The sequence below is a fragment of the Peromyscus maniculatus genome, chromosome 4, assembly GCF_049852395.1.
Source record: "Peromyscus maniculatus bairdii isolate BWxNUB_F1_BW_parent chromosome 4, HU_Pman_BW_mat_3.1, whole genome shotgun sequence".
NCBI classification, from domain to species: domain Eukaryota; kingdom Metazoa; phylum Chordata; class Mammalia; order Rodentia; family Cricetidae; genus Peromyscus; species Peromyscus maniculatus.
In genome coordinates, this window is record NC_134855.1 from 100127969 (window position 1) to 100143974 (window position 16006).

A 16006-nucleotide genomic window follows, 5' to 3' on the forward strand; every position below is an offset into this window, starting at 1 on the left:
TTTGACCAGTTAGGAGGCTCTGCATTAACTGCTGACTGACTACAGCAGAGACCCTTCCTGTCCAGGACTGAGGGCCGCACTGATCTATGCGTGTAAGCACAGATATTTAAAAGGTAGCTGGCAACACATCCATTTAACATGACAACAGGGGTAAGTTTCTCCCTGGGGCCTATAACATAGTCTTTGATTTTCTTATTGGATAGCTTGTCCCAGAATGCTGAGCTGCAGCAGACTACATTGTCCCCCAACACAGTGAATTAAGTCTGAATTGGCTTGGCATAGGTAGCTGTTAGCAACTTTTCTTTGCTAATGAGGCCATTGCGTGGCCTGGGAATGACTTCAGGTTAATTGGAGTAGGCTGAGGTTTGGCAAGAGGTGCTGTGAAACTGCTTAGTCTCTGAGACCAGACATAGAGAGGGATTGATAAACTTAGAAGTTAAACATGTGCATCATTTAGGAGTCTTTTAAGTCAAGGCCTCCATTTTTAATGCAAGTTGAAAAAGCCTGTGGTGATGCAGGCTTGTCCCAAAGTTGAAGGCTCTTATCTCCAGCAGCCAGCCAATGACTGATCCCTACCTGTGGGACCAGGTTCTCTAAATTCTGGCAAGTGTTTAGCGGGTGTCTACAGTGGGTTCAGACTTGGGTCAGGTACTTTGAGAAATGGAAAAAAAAATAGTGAGTCCTGAATTCATAGATCAAGTTAGGGAGACCAGACATTAAAACTGCCAACAACATCAACAATTGGAGGAAAAAAGTATCTAGTCAGAGTTCAAAGAAAGGACACTGATTGTGAGCACAGAAAGAAACTTCCTAGCTATGGGTATTTGGGCTGGATATATGACAAGATTAATTATAAAAGGAAGAAGAAAGCCTGTGTGTATTGGTTTGCTGGTCATTAAACACCAGTGCATGTAATTATTAATTATTGAGACAGCACCACAAGGTACAAATTATTAGCTTTATTAATAGATGCAGACAGTGGAATGTGGTTCTTGCCCAGGGCCACACACTGGCTAGTCTCAGAGCTGTCTGGCATGCCACCCTGTTCGATCTGGCTCAAGGACGAATGTTTAAACCAATGAGCTGCCTGTCATCTGAGATTTGAGAAAGTTTTGTTTTGCGTTAGTGAAGAGGATCAGACCAGAAAAATGACACAGGTCAAGTAATGTGTCTGGGTTCTCACACATCTATTCTCAGAGCAGATGTCTTCCCCTGGGGAGTTGGTAGAGGTATTTAAAATGCACGGCCCCTCTTTAAAAAGACTGGGCAAATGTGAATTGCATAATGTAATAACAACTGGAAGGTAAAATGGGATAATGTTAAGTGAACTCCATCTTGAATGTCAAGTTGAATATATTGTCCTTAATGATGGGTATTGTTCTGTGAGTGGCAAAAAATGAACAGGGTGAGAACAGCTGAGGAAGAGTCAGACAAGTTGAGGGGTACATCTTAAAAGCCACTGCGTTTCTGTGGATCCTTTGTGTTTTTAGAATATAAAGCTTTTTATACATTTTTTTCAATTTAAACATTTTTATGTGTATAGGTATTTTGTCTACATGTGTGTCTGTGCACCATGTGCACTCCTGGTGCCTGTGGAGGCCAGAAGAGGGCATCAGATCCCTGGAACTGGAGGTACAGTTGGTTGTGAACCACCATGTGGGTGCTGGGAATTACACCTGGGTCCTCTAGAAGAGCAGCCAGTGCTCTTAAAACACTGAACTGTCTCTCCAGCCCCACCCCCACCCCATTTTGGCAAATATATATGAAGCAGACAACTTACTAATCTGAAGGTACTCTTCAATTTAAATGATGAGTCATGATACTCATAAAAAAGGATCTAGGAAACAGGAAATAACCAGTTGTCCACCAGTGAGAATAGTTGAGCTCTTTGTGCTGTACTCACAGGATGGAATGCCATTCAGCCACAAAAAAAAGGAATAAACAATTGATATATAACAAGTACAAACCTAAAAACACACTTAGTGAAAAAGCCGGATGCAAAGAATACACACCACTTGACCCCCATTTTTAATGCTGTATAAAGAGCGGGCTAATCCATAGTGAAGAAACTCAAAATGTCAGGTGTCTTGGGCTGCTGTGGGAGCTGACTAGGAATGGACATAGGGATGAAGTGCCTGAGGCAGCGGCACTGTCTGTATCTTGAGGGGAGTTTTCCTCATACAGGTAAAAGTGTCCATCAAACTCATCTAATGCTCCACTTAAGACTTGTGTGGCTCATTATACCTAAATTTTCATTTAAACAAAGAAGTATAAGCTATTATTGGATTCTAGTAAATGATTGACAGGCTGAAGGGTAATGGGCATTTTCAGTCTACTTAGAAATTCACTAGAAAAGATGGAGAGGCTGGGTCAGTGGCTCAGCAGTTAAGAGCACTGGCTGCTCTTCCAAAGAACCCAGGTTCAATTCCCAGCACCCACATGCAGTGCAGAACTGTCTGTAACTCCAGTCCTGGGGGATCCAGCACCCTCTGACCTCTGAGCACAGGCACACAACAGCTGACCGCTAGCTAAAGTCTAAACCAGAGGAAGCACACGCCAGGCCATGACAGCTCTTCTTGTTTTTCATTGAAAAGACTTTTCATACGGTCTATTCTGATCACAGTTTCTCCTCCCCCAATTCCTCCCATGATAACCCTTCTATTTGTAGAGGTCTTGCCTCATATTTTTACAAAGTGGAGAAAAAAATGTTTGCCCCTCTGTGTAGTGATACCCCCTTTGTAAATTGAGATAGGAGGACCTGCTGGGTTTGCCCTTTAGAGACAGGGCTGGTTGTGTGTTCCCCAGGGGAGCAAGGGCAGGCTGGCATAATAGGAAACAGGCTAGATCTCTAGGTGGAGAAGGGGGCTGGCTCTCAGCTCTCGGTGGATCTTTGCTGCATTGTCTGTCCCCTTCAGAAGCACTGAGAGCTGGGTGTGGTGGCTCCCCTCGGTGGTCTCAGCACTCAGCTGAGGCAGGAAGATGGCTGAGAGTTGAAGGCCAGCCTGGTTTACAGAGTGAGACCGAAGATCTCAGTGAGATAGGGTGGGAGGTGAGAGGGACAGGGAAGGGAGGGGAGGAGGAGAAGAGAGAAGGCACCAGTAGGTTGGACGTGTCTCTAAGGGTTCCCAGAGGGAACGCTCTTTAGGGATTCTCACATCTGCTGTCGGCCAGTGAGCTGGCATGCCTGTGTAGCATTTCTGCCCCCACTCTTGTTCTCAGAGGTTGGAAAGCAGAACCAGACCCAGTAGGAGTGAGGTTCTGTTCTGTTCTTAGATGTGGCACTGTCTTACTCCCCTTTCCAGGTGATCGGGTTGCCATTGAGCCTGGTGTTCCCCGAGAAACAGATGAGTTCTGCAAGATTGGCCGATACAACCTGACTCCATCCATCTTCTTCTGTGCCACACCCCCCGATGACGGGAACCTGTGTCGGTTCTACAAGCACAGCGCTGATTTTTGCTACAAGTGAGTGCCTAAAGTGACACTGCCCCAGAGAGAGAGAGAGAGAGAGAGAGAGAGAGAGAGAGAGAGAGAGAGAGAGAGAGAGAGAGAAAGAGAGAGAGAGAGAGAGAGAGAGAGTGTGGTGTGTGTGTGTGTGTGTGTGTCTCACACTGTGTGGTTCTGGCTGGCCACAGACTCAGAGAACTGCCCACTTTGTACACTACCATGCCCAGCTCAGCACTCATTTCAAATGCAAGGCATTAAAGGCAGGCCTTCCCTTCTTGGTGGCACTGAGAGGAGCTAGCCTGCCTGGGGCTCAGTCTGACTCACAGTGGTCTTTCCGTGTATCTTCCCATTACCAGGAATAGTAATAGAAAACCATTGCCCAAATCGCTCACTTCCTCCAGCCATTCTGGAGAGAACTTGCCATACCTCACCCTTCACTCTGGTTTCCATGGCAGCCACAGAGGAAGACTATAGCTAGGTGTGGTGTCCCACCCCTTAGGTCCCAGCACTCTGGCAGCAGCGGCAGGCTTGGTCTGTGTAGGTAGTTCAGGCTAGCCAGAGTTACATATCGAGACCCTGTGTATGTGTGTGTGTGTGGGGGGGGCAGGGTAGAGAGACAGAGAGAGAGGAGAGACTAACAACAGGGGCCTCTGCATCAGCCACCACCAATAACAACACCAACACCTTACAGAGTTTGACTGAGGAGCCTGAGTGTGGTCCAGGGGCGTGAGTCTTGGCATGCTAGGTCCAGTCCCTCCTTGGGACTTCGTTTCTGTTAGCCAGCAGAAGACTAAATTAGGCGATGCATGAAAAGTCACTGTTATTACTCCATACATGTGCTTGTATGTAATTGGTGCTTTACGTGCCTAATGAATGATGACTAACAATGGGATGAGCACCAGTGTTCCAGTTGTGTGCCAGGCTAACTGAAGCAGAAGAAAGCTGATGAACGCAGGCACAGAGCACAGCCAGGGTGCAGGCGGCCCTTCCTTTGCCTGGACCCCTCTTGGGGTGAGAAGCTACATCTGAGAGACACAGTGTCCCGCGTGGTGCACCATGGGGCCTTGGGCTGCTGGTGTGCTGTTCCCCTTCACCAGCCCAAGTGTTTTCCTTCTGTGTAGCCCAAGGCGGCTCAGCCAGTCGGGGGGCTTGTGTGACGGAGGGTAAAGGTGCCCCGCGCAGGGAGGCCAGGTCTGACAGGTCAATTGAGAGAGACGGTTTCTTGTTCTGTTTTTCCAAATTTTTGTTTGTTTGTTTATTTGCTTTTCAATACAGGGTTTCTCTGTGTAGTTTTGGTGCCTGTCCTGGAACTCACTCTGTAGACCAGGCTGGCCTCAAACTCACAGAGATCCACCTGCCTCAGCCTCCCAAGTGCTGGGATCAAAGGCGTGCGTGCCACCACCCAGCTTTAATTTTTTCACTTTTTGTCTTGGTTTCCTCCTCCTCCTCCCCCTCCCCCCCTCTTCTTTCTCTTTCTCCTTTCTCCTCCTGTTCTTCATCCTCCTCTTCTTCCTCCCTTCCCCCCTCATCCTCCTCCTTCAACAAGCTCTCACTTGTAGCCTAGGCTAGACTGTAATTTACTATATAGTCTAGGCCGACATCAAACACATAGTAATCCTTCTGCTTCTGCTGACCAAGTTGCTAGGTTGCCGACAGGCACCCCACAGCTGGCTAGACCTGAGATTTTCTAGTATTCCTGGCAAACTCAGAGAAGAGACATAGGCTAGAGACCTTGTGGTAATAACTGAGGCCAACCCCTGAGACTGTGCCAGAAGAAAGCAGGCTGTGTGGGTGGGGTATGCCTTTCAGCAGGGGATTCCTGAATCAGCCATCTTTTTCTGGGTCCTTTGCCAAGTAAGCCTCAAACCTCCTTTCATGGAAGGCAAGACTGCACATGAGTCTCGGCCATTTTGTTTACTGTATGACCTTGACCAAGGTCTTTAAGGTTTGAAATCCTCAATATCCTTGCCTGTAAAATGGACATCATGATAGTATCTTCCTCACCAGAATAGCCGAAGAATTCAATGAGAAGAGTGTATCAAGTGTTGCACATGGCAGGTGCTCGGTGGTGGCACTAAGGCCTCTTGTGGTCTGAGGATGGAGGTGCAGATTCAGACCTGAGAAGGGAGCCTTGGCTGGGATGGGCATGGTGGTAGTTTGTAAGATGGGGTATGGGGTGTGGTGGTGAATGATATACTGCTTATCAGTGGTCGTGGCAGATCTGAGAGGAATCTCTAGGAGCCTTGTATCTCTGTCTTTCCTCAAAGCTTCCTTCTGCCTCTTCCCAGTGTGGCTCTGCCCTAGCCTTCCTCTTTGATTGTTTCTGAGCATTCTATCCTACCACTGCCTCTGCATTTCCTACCCCACATCTTCTGGTATTTATCTTCCTCCTTGGATTCTTGACCATCCTTTACCCTTTTATTTGTTCCCCGAGCACTGTTGTAAAACCCCAGCTGCCTGTCCTCTGGTGTTTGTAAGTCACAAAAGGCCCAGGTCCACGAAACCCATAGTCCTCCCATCCCCAGCCCTTGGTCAGTGGTAGAAAGGCCGCTCTCAGACTCCTGCTCTTCTGCCGGCCGGCATGCCTGGAGCCTTGCTCTCAGCCTGGCGCGGGTGTGAGGAGGCACCATGACTGTCAGAACACCCCAACTACGGTCCCCTCACTTCTCCCTCACTCCACCCTCGTGTCTTTTTGTGTTCTTAGTCTACAGAGAGGCCAAAGAGGGAGAGAGGAGCACTCAGCTTAGAACCAGTCCTAGCTCTGTAGGGGAATGTAGAGGGGCAGGATGTTGTGTCTTGAGAGGGTGTGTTTGTGTGTGGGAAGGGAGGTGGTCCCTGAGAGTTTAGGGATCTTCCTTGTTTCATGTTTTCCCCTTAGACAGACTGTGCCATAGCATGAGCCGAGTCTGGCTTAGACTGTGGGGCATGATGGGAGAAAAGCGGAGGCCTTGCGGTTCATTCTGTAAGGTCCTAGAACAGTGACAAGAGGGTGGGGTGAGCGTGTTCATTTCTTTGGGGAACTTGTAGGTGCCCATGTTTGTGGGTGTCGCTGGGAACTAAGTAAACTCTGGATAGCGAGGAGCCAGCAGGAATAAAACAGCCCCATGGCGACTTGTGCCAAGAGGCATCTGATGTGGGCCATATGAGGGCAGTCAGGACTCCTCGGCGTGAGTCTTGCTGGGAACCAACCTTGCAAACTTGTCACTGAAGAGTGAAGGTGAAATAAAGCCTGTCCTGCCTGCCTGACAGGGTCGGATGAGATGATGGGTGGGGAAGCACTCTAGCCCGCCAAGCCTCCCACGAACACTCACTCACCAGCGGGATTGTGGATGCGCTTGAGATGCCGGTGAGCTCAGAAGAGAAAACCAAGAACCTAGTGGTGAAGGGGCCACATTGTTAACTCAGCCTTGCGGAACAGTTCCTGCCCCATCTCAGCCAGTCCTGGGGCAGCCAGGCAGCTGCCGTCACCAGATGTGCTTCTGGAATATATGATGGGGGGGGGGGGCGGGTAGCAGAGAGGAGCTCACACGTAAGTCACCGCTCGGCAAAGCTCTAACAGTAGGGACTGCCAGAGTGAAACCAGACGGATGTGCTGAAAAGTCCAGAGGCTGAAATGCCAGAGTGTGGTTACATTAAGCGTTTGTTGAATAAGCTTTCATTGGTTCATGACAGCCATACTATACCTTAGCTTGGGAGGCATGTTAGAAGAACACATAGTGTAGATCAGTGTTTATGTGCAGGTATGGGGTTCAGTGCCCAGCACTGGGAAAAAAAAATCACCAGAAACCATGATGTTGTCACTGAACTCTGAAGGGATTTTGCCAAAGAAAATGACTTTCCTGGGGCAGAATGGCATGGCCTTTGGAAGCAAACATATCTGGCTTCTACTTCAAACCCTTTGAGCCCTCGCCTTGAACTTCTGAGATGAGCCATTCAACTCTGGCAGCCCGATTTCTTTCTCAGTAGACTTGGGGGTAAGCAGCTACTGCTGAACTGTTCTGACAGTGTTGTGAGCAAATGCATGCCAAGTGCTTAGCACATTGCTGTACGCATTAGTCAGTGCTCAAGTGTTAGCTGTTGTCGTGGTGGCCTTAAGCAAATGCAGTGTAATACCAGTGATAGGGTTATAGTATTAATACTGTGCTGTGGTCATGTAGTGTTAATAGCATCGTCAGTACCTCAGTAAAGTCAGAGATCCTAATTGTGTATGTTGGATTACTTCTCAGGCTTCCTGACAATGTCACCTTTGAAGAAGGGGCCCTGATTGAGCCTCTCTCTGTGGGGATCTATGCCTGCCGTCGAGGTTCAGTTTCTCTGGGGAATAAGGTCCTTGTGTGTGGAGCTGGTAAGAAACAGAGCCCCTGGCTGTGGGTTCACAGGCTGGGCATGTGGAAATTCCCATCTCGTTCCTTCTCCAGGAGCTGGGTCTGATTCTAGACACTTTCTGGGTAGGAGAGGGTTACAGTGTCTCATTCAGAGATCAGCACTTGGCTAAATAGATAAAATGTCTGAGGTGGATGTAGTGGCACACATCTGTATCTCTGTACCAGGAGGCTGAGACAGGAGAATTTCCGTGTATTCCAGGCCAGTCTTGGCTACACAGTGAGACTCTATTTCAAAAAGCCCAAACAGACAGATAAGTAAATAAAATGTCTGCAAGCACAATAGTAACTAACAGATCTCACAGGGAATATAACCCTCTGTCCATTTAAATAATAAATAAATCTTGTAATAAATTTTGAACCCTTGATGAAACTAGGGTAATATTTGGGTTAGTAAAGTAAAGAGTAACTTTTGGAACTTGTAAGTCACACTCAAGAAATGATAGTCTTGCCTCCTAGGCAAAGGAAGTAGGTGGGCTCTGTTCACAGGAGGAGGGAGTCCAGCCACTGACTAGGGGTCCCAGCTTCCTGTCTTCTCCCATCTCCTGCTTCTGGCCACTTGGAACAAACCCCAGAGGCCTCAGACCAAATCATTCTGGGTTTTTAATTGCTAGTAACCCAGACAACAGGCACATGCACAGATATTCACTCACAGCCCCATTACTCATGAGCCCGAGAGAACCACTGTTAATATTTTGGCGCAGAATCGGTTAGCTTTAGTTTTGTGGTTTGTTTGGCTTGTTTTGGGCCAAGGTCTCTCTGGGTAGCCAGATTGGCTTCTAACTCGGGGAGCTCCTGCTGCCTAAATGCTGGAATAGCAGGCGTGTGCCGTCATCCCTGGCTAGGAGGTCTTTTGTGTAACTTAAGACTTAAAAACAGAGTCTTGCTAAACTTACAATCCTGCCTCAGCCTCCCGAGTGCTGGGGTTACAGGCTTTATGCCATGGAGTAGTACACCCCCTTAAAAACAAAAACAGAAAACCTGGGATATGGAGATGGTTCAGCTGGTAAAGGCACCCACCACCAAATCTGATGACCTAAGCTCAATTCTTGGGACCCACATGAAGAAAGGAGAGAACTGAATTCTGCAAGTTGTCTTCTGACCTCCACACATGTACCATGATACATGAACATGCTTGCACACATGTATATGTGCACACTATAGTAAATGAATGCAATAAGAAAGTCATGATTCTGTAAACATTTTTTTGTGTCAATGGCTGCAGCCCTTGCTGTAGTATATGTAACTAGTCACTCACTTTGGACATTTCAGGTGTTGTTTTCCAGTGTGTTGCTTTCTAGGGGAAACACACGATGTTGCTTTCAAGGGAGTGCAGCAAGAAAGCAAACTAAGTATTCCTGTTGTCTCATTCTGTGGGACTTTGTTTTATAGCAAATCCACAGTGCCAGTTAGCAAGCAAAGACTGTGGAAGTGGGTGGGTCAACCCAGGGACCCACCTCACGAAAGAGGAATGCTCGGGGTGTCAGGGAAGAATGTGACTCTCCCTGGGGAGGGGTGGTGTATTCTCCTGAAGTCAGGTCAGGGAAACACGTCCAGATCTTCTGATTCATAGTTTCTGGCTCTTTGAGATTCTCTCCAGCAGAGCCTAAGAGAAAGGAAAGGGTTTCTAGCTCTGAGGTGTGAGGGACCAAGCAGAACTTACTGCTAGGAATGTGTTTCATGAAAAGAACAAGCCTCATCCACTTGTTCACATCGGCATTCACAAACAGCCTTACAAATCTTATTGTGTGCCAGGCACTTGGATAGACACTAGCAGTGCACACATGCATGCATGCACGCACGCACACACAACACCTAGTCCCTGTCCAGGGCTCAGGCGGGGGGAAAGTTGATGTTTGGTAACATGCAGTCTCCATTCTCTGCCTTGTCTAGGGCCCGTTGGGATAGTCACTTTGCTTGTGGCCAAAGCAATGGGAGCTGCCCAGGTGTTGGTGACTGGTAAGAGGGGTCTCTTTCAAGCTTGGCACGCTCGTTTCCTTCCTCCCAGCCCCACCTCTTAGAGGTTGTACCACCTCAGAACTCCACACTGGAGGCCAAACCTTTGTGTGAACCTTTAGGGACGAGCCACCACACTTCCTGAAGTACTGGTGTCTGGAGAGCTGCTACCTCCTGTCCCCTGGGTTCTAGAGCTGGAAGCCTGTCCAGGGATGACCAACTCAGGGCTGAGGAGAAATCTCTTTTGTGAGAGGAGAAGATGGCTGCTGTGGAGAGGAGAATGTGGTGGCTCTTTATGTATGGGCCTCACACTACCCTCTTAGTGCTAAGAGGAGGCTCAGCCTTTGGTCTTTCTGACTTAATTTAGAAGGCAAAGATGGTGTGTGTGTGTGTGTGTGTGTGTGTGTGTGTGTGTGTAGTTGTGTACATAGCTATGTAGACTTGTGTAGTGTGTGTGAGGTTGTGTAGGGTATTTTGCATAAGGAAAGGGTATCTGCATGAGTGTACCCGTGCAGCACGTAGCGGACAACGTGTGAGGGTGTGGGGTGTGCTGAGCTCAGCAGTTCCACCCCTTGCACCGGAGACTGCTGCGTCAGATCTGTACCTCCATTTTCCTTTCTTCCTAGTCAGTTGTCCAGCTTTTGTATTTAAAGTAACTTATGCTTCCTTTTAGACCTATCTTCCTCTCGGTTGGCCAAAGCCAAGGAAGTTGGAGCTGATTTCACCCTCCAGGTTGCCAAAGAGTCTCCTCTGGAAGTTGCCAGTAGAGTGGAAAGTATGCTAGGGGGCAAGCCGGAAGTCACTATAGAGTGCACAGGAGCAGAATCCTCCATCCAGACGGGCATCTATGTGAGTGAGCTGAGGGCGGCTCACTGGCCTGCAGCTTGGGGGCAGGGGTGGTACAGAGTGGTAAGGAGAGCAGCGGTAAGGAGGTCTACCATCAAGCTCCGTCAGGCTGCTGTGTGACCCCCAAACAGCTAACCCCTCAGCACTTTGTTTTCTTACCTTTTGTGTGGACTTGCCTTGAGCCCTGATTGAGTCATAAGGGGTTCAAACGTGAAAAGCAGACATGCATGCCCCTTCAGCATGGGGTTGCCTTTAGCATTGCGCCAGTACCTGTAAAGCAGTGCTCTTGACGAAACCATCAGCAGGACAAACGGAATCGTGCCTTAGTAGAGTAGGAGATTCCCATATTGTTTTATTGAGGAAAACTAGTCTTTGAGTCATTGATACTAAACAAGAGCTAGTAATTCAGTTAGTCACCAAGGTGAGGTGAATTTTCAAGGCCAAAGCTGGTGCATGGGGTGCTGTCTTCCCGAAGTAGGAACAGATAAGCTGCCCAGGCCTGATTCACCCTACAAGGTTTCACCCCTCCAGCAACTTATGGGAAACAGAGGGAGTTGGTGGGGAGGGTGTGGCTTTGACAGAGCAAAGTACAAGGAAAAGAGGAAACACAAGCCCTCCTTTGTGCCAGGCCTCTGCTGGGCACTCTGTAGGCATGGTGCCTCTGCACCTTACTTCTGAATTCAGTTAACACTTTACACTGAGAGAGTGTTGGGAACTTGCTTCCAATTCCTCGGGTTATGAGTCTGGATCAAGAGTCAGTCCTAGCCCTGCCAAGCCCCATTACTTAAGCCTTACCCACAGGCTGGGAAGGATTGAACAAACATCTGTACCAGGATGGGAGGGCCTGAGCTGGGAGGAGCTCCTGCCTCTGCCTCCTAGACTGCTTCCCCACAGGGCCATGGGCTTCTCCTTCCCTTCTGAGTCATAGCTAGTTCAGGCCCAGGGCACTTTGCAGCACATGAGATATTCCAGGAAGGAATATCTCTACCTATGGTACGCCCTCAGGCCTGGGACTCTTGCAGAGCTGTCCGCTTCCTCCTGTCAAGGTGCTTAGTGTCACAGAGGGCAAGGAGGTGGCAGGAGGGATGAGCAAGTGCCACTTGGTCCTGTCCTGACTCTCTGCTAGAGTCAGCCGGCCTTCTGTTCCACTGTCATAGGCAATGGTCTCCATATGGGGAGGGGCAAATCGTACCCCAGACTCACAGTGTGTCTTGGGTACCTCCTGGGTGCCAGGCTTTGTGTTAGAGACATTGCAGGGTATGATGGGTATGTCTACTATCTTCAGGTGGTTAGCTGGTCAGTAATACCACACCACAGAGAGGCAATGAGACTTAATGGCTGTGACTGTCCTTCTCTTCTGCACTGATATTTGGGAACAGATGTCACCCCCAGTAGTTGGTAGCGTAGGCCAGTTGCCATGCTCCCTGAAGATGGTATAGAGGTGAATGTGATCTGAGGTACTCCCTAGGTAGAAGCGATGTCTCTCCTCCATGGTTATGGAGCCATCATGCGTAACAGGGACTGTAGGAGGTCCCTGGCTCATTGGCCACACTGCCAGTGAGCACAGCAGGCAGTGGCACCGAATCTGGACACCGCTGAGCGTCACCTTCCTGTCTGGGAGGTGACTGCGTGCTGTTTGTGTGACGTGGTAAATGTCCTTGTGTAGAACTGATGGTGTCTCTTGGTATATTGACCACACCCAGAGTAGTCAAGTAATTCCTTGACCTATGGCCTAAGGTATTTCAAGGCATTCCTTTAGCCAGCAGGTTCTTCCTCATTGTCAGGAGGGCAACTCCTAAGGGGGAAATCATTTTCCTGGGAAAGTTGTGAATCAAGAGTTTACTGTGACTCAACTCACAGCTTTGACTTCTTGCCCATCTCCAGTGGGGACAGCGATGCTTTTTCCATTACACACGTATTCCTGGGTACTTTGTAAGTGATTCTGCACTTCAGTGAAAGCGTGAAACAGCTGAACGTTGAGTGCACACTAGACCCAAGCATTGGGATGTTACCCATGAGGTGCTAGCTGAAAGGCCAAGTCCAGGGTGGGCTGCTCAGAGGTCTGAACACCGGGAGTCACCTCACAGTGCTGCAGGCTGGAGTACACCTCTCATCTGGGCACTGCAGGCCTCTCTCCGTGACATTTCTCACCCCTCCCCCCAGAAGGGCTGGCCGTGTGTCTTCCTGTAGCTCTTGTTTGTACCTCTCAGAACGGCCCTGGGGTAAGTGCTGCTGCCATGTCTGACTATCATAGAAGTTTTGCAGGACAGAATTGCCCATTCTCCTGCTTCTCCCAGCAGGGAACACAGGGTACCACAGGGCCAGCATTGTACTTACACAAGGTTGCATGGACATTGCCAGGAGATAGTCTCCCTCCTCTGCCATGCTTCCAGAAGGGAGTGATTCGCTGGAGTCTGTTTCTTGACATTAGCAAAGCACTGGATTTCCAGACAAATATTTAAGGACGACAGATCCATTATGCCCAGTACCGTTGAGGTGAAGAACGAAATGGTTCCTGCCTGCCTTCGTGGGGAAGCTGTTTTTAAACCACAGAATCCACAGCCTGTCTGCGGCAGCTGTAGTGTTCTCACTACTGATGAGCTCAGAGGGGGTTCCTTATTTATTTTCATTTTGAGTTTTTGAGTTGTGGGATCTCATTCTGTAGCCCTGACTGACTTGGCCCTCACACTGGTCTTGAACTCTCGGCAACCCCCCTGCGTTAGCTCCCTGCATGCTGCCATTACGGGTGTGTGCCATCATGCCCAGCCGATACTGACTGTTCCCGGTGTCTCTGCTTCTTCTTTGGTCACCCTTACATTTCTGGGTGCCCTGTTGGGTTTGGGTGGCATGTTGACGAGTTTGGTAGTGGAGCAAGAATCCCACCCTCTGGACCTCCTGTGGATCCTGACTTTCCTTGTTCTTGTTTCTTCCTTAGGCCACACACTCTGGTGGGACCTTGGTGATTGTGGGAATGGGCTCTGAGATGGTCAATTTACCCCTAATGCATGCATCTGTGCGGGAGGTGGATATCAAGGGCGTGTTTCGATACTGCAACACGTGAGTATGCTGAGGGTGAGCCAAAGTGATCAACAGCCAGCATGGCCTAGGCAGGTCCTCTGTAGCCTCTGAGACCAGGAGTCTCTGCATGTTTATTCATGAGGGGCACTCCCTGACCACACTGCCAACATATGATATGATAGGGCTGCTAAGAGAGAACATGTACTTATTCCTCAGAGGGAGGAACAGACAGGGAGGGGGATTTTGGATCTGCCACTCATCACCTAATCTCTCCCCCTTTCATTTCCTTAAGTAGCCAGACTTCCCTTCCTCCCTTTTAAAGGGAATAAGGAGTCTGTCCTGGGGGAGAGCCGCTTTTCACCCACCCACCCCATGAGCCTACTGCTCCCCACTGTATGCAGCAAGGATGCTCTGTGGAGCCTAGTGATGCCTCTTACTCCCAGCTTATAGTTCCATGGCCTCAGCAGAGCACCCACTTTGCATTAAACTTTGCCAAGCTAGGCTGCTAATCTGTGCAAACTGGTTATCCTGACCTTTCCCAGGCTGCTTCCCTGACGTTCCTGCCTTTTCACGCTGGCCTCTGCAGTATAACTCAGTCCTTCGCGCCAGCGAACCTCAAGGTTCCATGGCACAGACTGCAAAGCCAGGGGATGGAGGCTTGGCTAGGGCGACTGAGAACAGCCTCTGTACCTGCAGATTACAGCTGCAGGCCCTCCTCACTCTGTAAAGTTGACCTTGCAGAAGGGCCATCTAGAGATAAACATGGCCAAGCAGTTTCTGGGACCTGGGCGTATCCCCTGAAGGTTAACGAAATGCTTATGATCTCTTACAGGTGGCCAATGGCGATTTCCATGCTTGCATCGAAGGCCTTGAATGTGAAGCCTTTAGTTACCCATCGATTTCCTCTGGAGAAGGCTGTAGAAGCCTTTGAAACCTCCAAAAAGGGATTGGGGCTGAAAGTTATGATCAAGTGTGACCCCAATGACCAGAACCCCTAATGTGAATTCATCTGTGCCCTCAGCCTACCCTCTCAGCATCTAAGGGCTAATGGCTGGGAAGGGGAGGCCCTGGATGCAGAACTTTCTTTTGAATGGTAAAAATAATTAACTCATAATAAGCAGAGAGCCTTAGGGGAGTTGGTGTGCCTTAAAGACAGAGGTAGGGACACTCTGAGGGACTTTGTAGCCAGAATGAGATGCTTGTATTGAGGAAAGTCTAGTAGAGAGAGCAGAGTTTGGCAGTGCTGGGAGCTTCCCTCTTCCTCTGGTACCTTCTTTGGTGAGGACATAAACCCCCTGAAGTCTGAGTTCCACTGTGATGGCCAGGGGGTGGGGCTGACTCAGGAAGAAAGGACTTCGTTAAGATGGAAGTGGCCCCATAGCTGATCCTTTGGTCTGGATGAATGGTTGTCATCTGTTGTAGTTCAGAGAATGGTGTTTGTCAAGCCAAGCTTCATTTGGTTTGATGATAAAAGGGGAATAAGAAATGGAACTCGCCTTCTGGATCCAGGATAAAAACCAATCAAAAGAACGAAGCAAATCCCGTATGAAGTGCATTAGCTTACATTCCCCAAATGTGGGAGTAAGGGCACTCACCTCTGCCCAAGGACCACCTCTTCCTCAACACCTAAGAATTCAGTCATTACATTTGTAAAGTGGAAGACCACCTTCCCAACACTGCTGTTCACAGTAAGGAGCAGTGCCAGTTGCTAGGCAACCAGGAGCCTTCCACCTGAAGATCTTAAATCCTGCCTAATTAGTACTAGAAGGCTTGTGTTCCCATGCTCACTCACAGGCAATTGTTACCCCATTCCACTCAGTTCTGGCTATCTGAAAATGTCCCCTTCTCATAGCTGGGTAAGGCTGGTGGCGTCTATTGGGTGGACACCACAGAATTTTTCATCCCAGGGCTTTTCTATATAAGATTTGGGTTCCAATCACACCCTTTGTGATCTTAAAATAATTAAGAGTAACAGTGATGTAACTTGGGCTACAGACTTTAACCCACCTCTTCGGCTGCGGGTAGAGAATGGCTGAAAAGAATCTGCTGGAGAAGATCGTGGCCAATAACTGAGCTTTGCAAAATAAATTCTGTCGCTGGTGTCGGACTCCTGCTGTGGTTGATGCTTGTTTAGGGAGCAGACTTAGGCTGCCTGGTTCACACAAGGAAGGATCACAAAGCCTTAGCAGGGTACATTTTCTGTACTAAATATCATCTGAGTATCTTGCAGGTAGAGAAAGTAATTCAGGCAAAGTAGCATAACCCGTTTCTTCCCCCATGCAGGAGGCACGTTACAAGACTTCTGTCCACACACTCTCAGCAGCTTCGCACCCCACTGGCTTGCTCATCCTTCTCTCTGT

At 48.9% G+C, this 16006-nt stretch overlaps 1 protein-coding gene across 5 annotated transcripts in view; it reads left to right on the forward strand.

Annotated features, from left to right (window-relative positions):
• Sord (sorbitol dehydrogenase) overlaps positions 1–15753 on the forward strand; it is a 32291-nt gene extending 16538 nt beyond the window's left edge. For all 5 annotated transcript variants that reach the window (XM_076570496.1, XM_006995120.4, XM_015988651.3 and 2 more), the window contains 6 exons: positions 3303–3462; positions 7671–7789; positions 9720–9785; positions 10456–10631; positions 13564–13685; positions 14479–15753. In XM_076570496.1, coding sequence (XP_076426611.1) covers positions 3303–3462; positions 7671–7789; positions 9720–9785; positions 10456–10631; positions 13564–13685; positions 14479–14644 — 809 coding nt within the window. In that variant the 3' untranslated portion in view covers positions 14645–15753. The remainder of the gene's footprint in view (positions 1–3302; positions 3463–7670; positions 7790–9719; positions 9786–10455; positions 10632–13563; positions 13686–14478) is intronic.
• Positions 15754–16006: the final 253 nt, after the last annotated feature.